The sequence below is a fragment of the Solanum tuberosum genome, unplaced genomic scaffold (genome assembly GCF_000226075.1).
Source record: "Solanum tuberosum cultivar DM 1-3 516 R44 unplaced genomic scaffold, SolTub_3.0 scf00240, whole genome shotgun sequence".
Classification (NCBI taxonomy): domain Eukaryota; kingdom Viridiplantae; phylum Streptophyta; class Magnoliopsida; order Solanales; family Solanaceae; genus Solanum; species Solanum tuberosum.
In genome coordinates this window covers 913,537-915,784 of record NW_006239164.1, presented here as the reverse complement: position 1 = coordinate 915,784, position 2,248 = coordinate 913,537, and the positions used below count along the sequence as shown (strand labels likewise).

General features: G+C 28.1%; 1 protein-coding gene across 1 annotated transcript in view; it reads left to right on the top strand.

The window, feature by feature from the left end:
* The first annotated feature begins 367 nt into the window (after positions 1-367).
* LOC102601074 ((-)-camphene/tricyclene synthase, chloroplastic-like) overlaps positions 368-2,248 on the top strand; it is an 8,314-nt gene continuing 6,433 nt past the window's right edge. The window contains exons 1-3 of the mRNA XM_006357044.1: positions 368-428; positions 650-820; positions 1,629-1,728. Of these exons, the coding sequence (XP_006357106.1) occupies positions 368-428; positions 650-820; positions 1,629-1,728 (332 nt within the window). The remainder of the gene's footprint in view (positions 429-649; positions 821-1,628; positions 1,729-2,248) is intronic.

Here is a 2,248-nt window from a genome sequence, read left to right as displayed (position 1 = left end):
ATACTCCCTCCGTCCACAATTGTTTGGCAGGTATACTAAAAATAGATGTCCAAGATTAATTGTCAATTCAAACAATCAAGAAACAATTAATTACTTTTTTCCAATTTTGCCCTTAATGACAGTGTAGTTCAATTGAAAAGTTATGTAGACTTTTGGTATTCTTGATATAGTAGGGTTATATTAGTCAAATTACACCTTGTATTAATTTTTTCTTGAGGGGTGTGCATGACCTTACCCTGACAAACAATTGTGGACGGAGGGAGTATTTGTTTTAGAAGGAATGTGTTTTTCCTCTTTGACTACTCTTTTAATTTCATTTTTTCACATGATATCACTACTAAAAAATGACTATTTTTTCTATTGAAAAATGTTCAGTGGTTGTCTTCACAAGTATTTTGATTGGATTAGTGAGAAAAAGAAAAAAAATGGTAATGTTCTTATATGAAAAAATTAGGAAGCTTCTCGCTATTTCAGTTAGAATTTATTTCTCATTATGCATTTATCTAATGAACTGGTTTGATGAGAAATGAGTGGGAAAGTCATGCTCAATAGCACAATTTTCCACTGATTCACAATGAGAAAAACCTTTATTTCGAGTAATATATATTTAAGACAGCAAGATTAAATGACATTTTGATATATTAATTAGAAAAGTTGGAGCTTATTGATAATTTACAAAGGCTTGGAGTGAGTTATCATTTCAAAGATGAAATCATGCAAATTTTGAGGAGCATAAACCAACACACTCCAGGAGATTCATTATACTCCACGGCTCTAAAATTTAGACTATTGAGACAACATGATTTTCATATTTATCAAGGTGTGTGCTAGCTTATTTTAGGCGGCTCAATATTATCGATGGTCTAAAGTCAAATTTTATTGAGAGAGCTTTATTTTGTTTTTCAAGAAAAATATTTATAAAAAGGAACAAGTGATAGTTACAAATAAAACTCGCAAAACTTTGATAGTATAAATATTTATTTTGCCATTATCTTTTTTTTTAAAGAAACTTATAACCATATTATTTTTTAAAAATAATCCCCTTGAATATTGGGATCTTAAGACGCTTTTTTTATTTGTCTTTAAAGCCACACAATTGCTTTTTTATGTTTCCTCCGTTTTAATTTGTTTGTCTTGTTTTGATTTGACACAGAATTTAGAAAGTATGCCCTCCGTCCAACAATGTTTGTCCACTATACTAAAAATAGATGTCCAACAATACTTGTCCACTTTATGAAATCCATGAATAATTTTACACTTAGTTCCTAATTTATCCTTATTATTAATTATAGTCATTTGTCTATTACATTTTTCAAGATATTGTATTTATTATATTCAAAGGGTGATATAGTAAAATCACCCTTCTATTTATAGTTTCTTAAGGGATGTTCCAACTTAATAGTGGACAACTATTGTTGGACAGATAGAGTATTAAAGAAAAAATTTGATTAATCTTTATAGTCTTAAACATGTCACACCGAAAGTTATAATTAAAGATTTGTAAAAAGGAAAGACACTAAATTAGCTATAAAATAAAAGAAGAAAAGAAGTAGACCAAATTGAAATAAAGGAAGCACTACATACATGCTCTGACAATTGACATTAATTTCTTCTCATCTTTTGATTAGACATGTTGGGGAATTTCAAGGATGAGAATGGCAATTTGAAACATCAAAGTTTTTGCAACAACACAAAAGGTTTATTACAATTATATGAAGCTTCATTTCTTTTCGATGGACAGGGCCGGCTCTTGCCTATAAAATTTTAGGCATTGGCCTTAGGCCCCCATTTTTGGGGGCCTCAAATTTTTATAAATAAAAAATTATGTATCTTAACCCTATTCAAATAGAAGAAATTAAGGAAACATTGTTTTGGATTCTTACATTTTCTTCGTTAACACTCACATTATTTATCCTTTGTAACTCTTTTTGCACTCTATTTCTTCAAATCTTTGATAGTTAGAGTAATACACTCTTAAAAATATGAATCAATAGTCGAAGAGTGTTGAACAAAGTGCATTACAAATTCTTTTTTTTAATTTATTTGTTAATTTTCATATTAAAGTAGGTATACCAAGTTATCAACTTTTTGAATCAGATTCTATGATTCTAACTCTTATCTTTAAAGTTTATCAACTTATTACTTATAAAATTGTGTTAATAATTCATATAATAATTGTCTCAATAAAAGGATGTTTTTCAATGTTGAATTGATAAAATCTTACTTAAAACTAATAATTAAAAAAAAA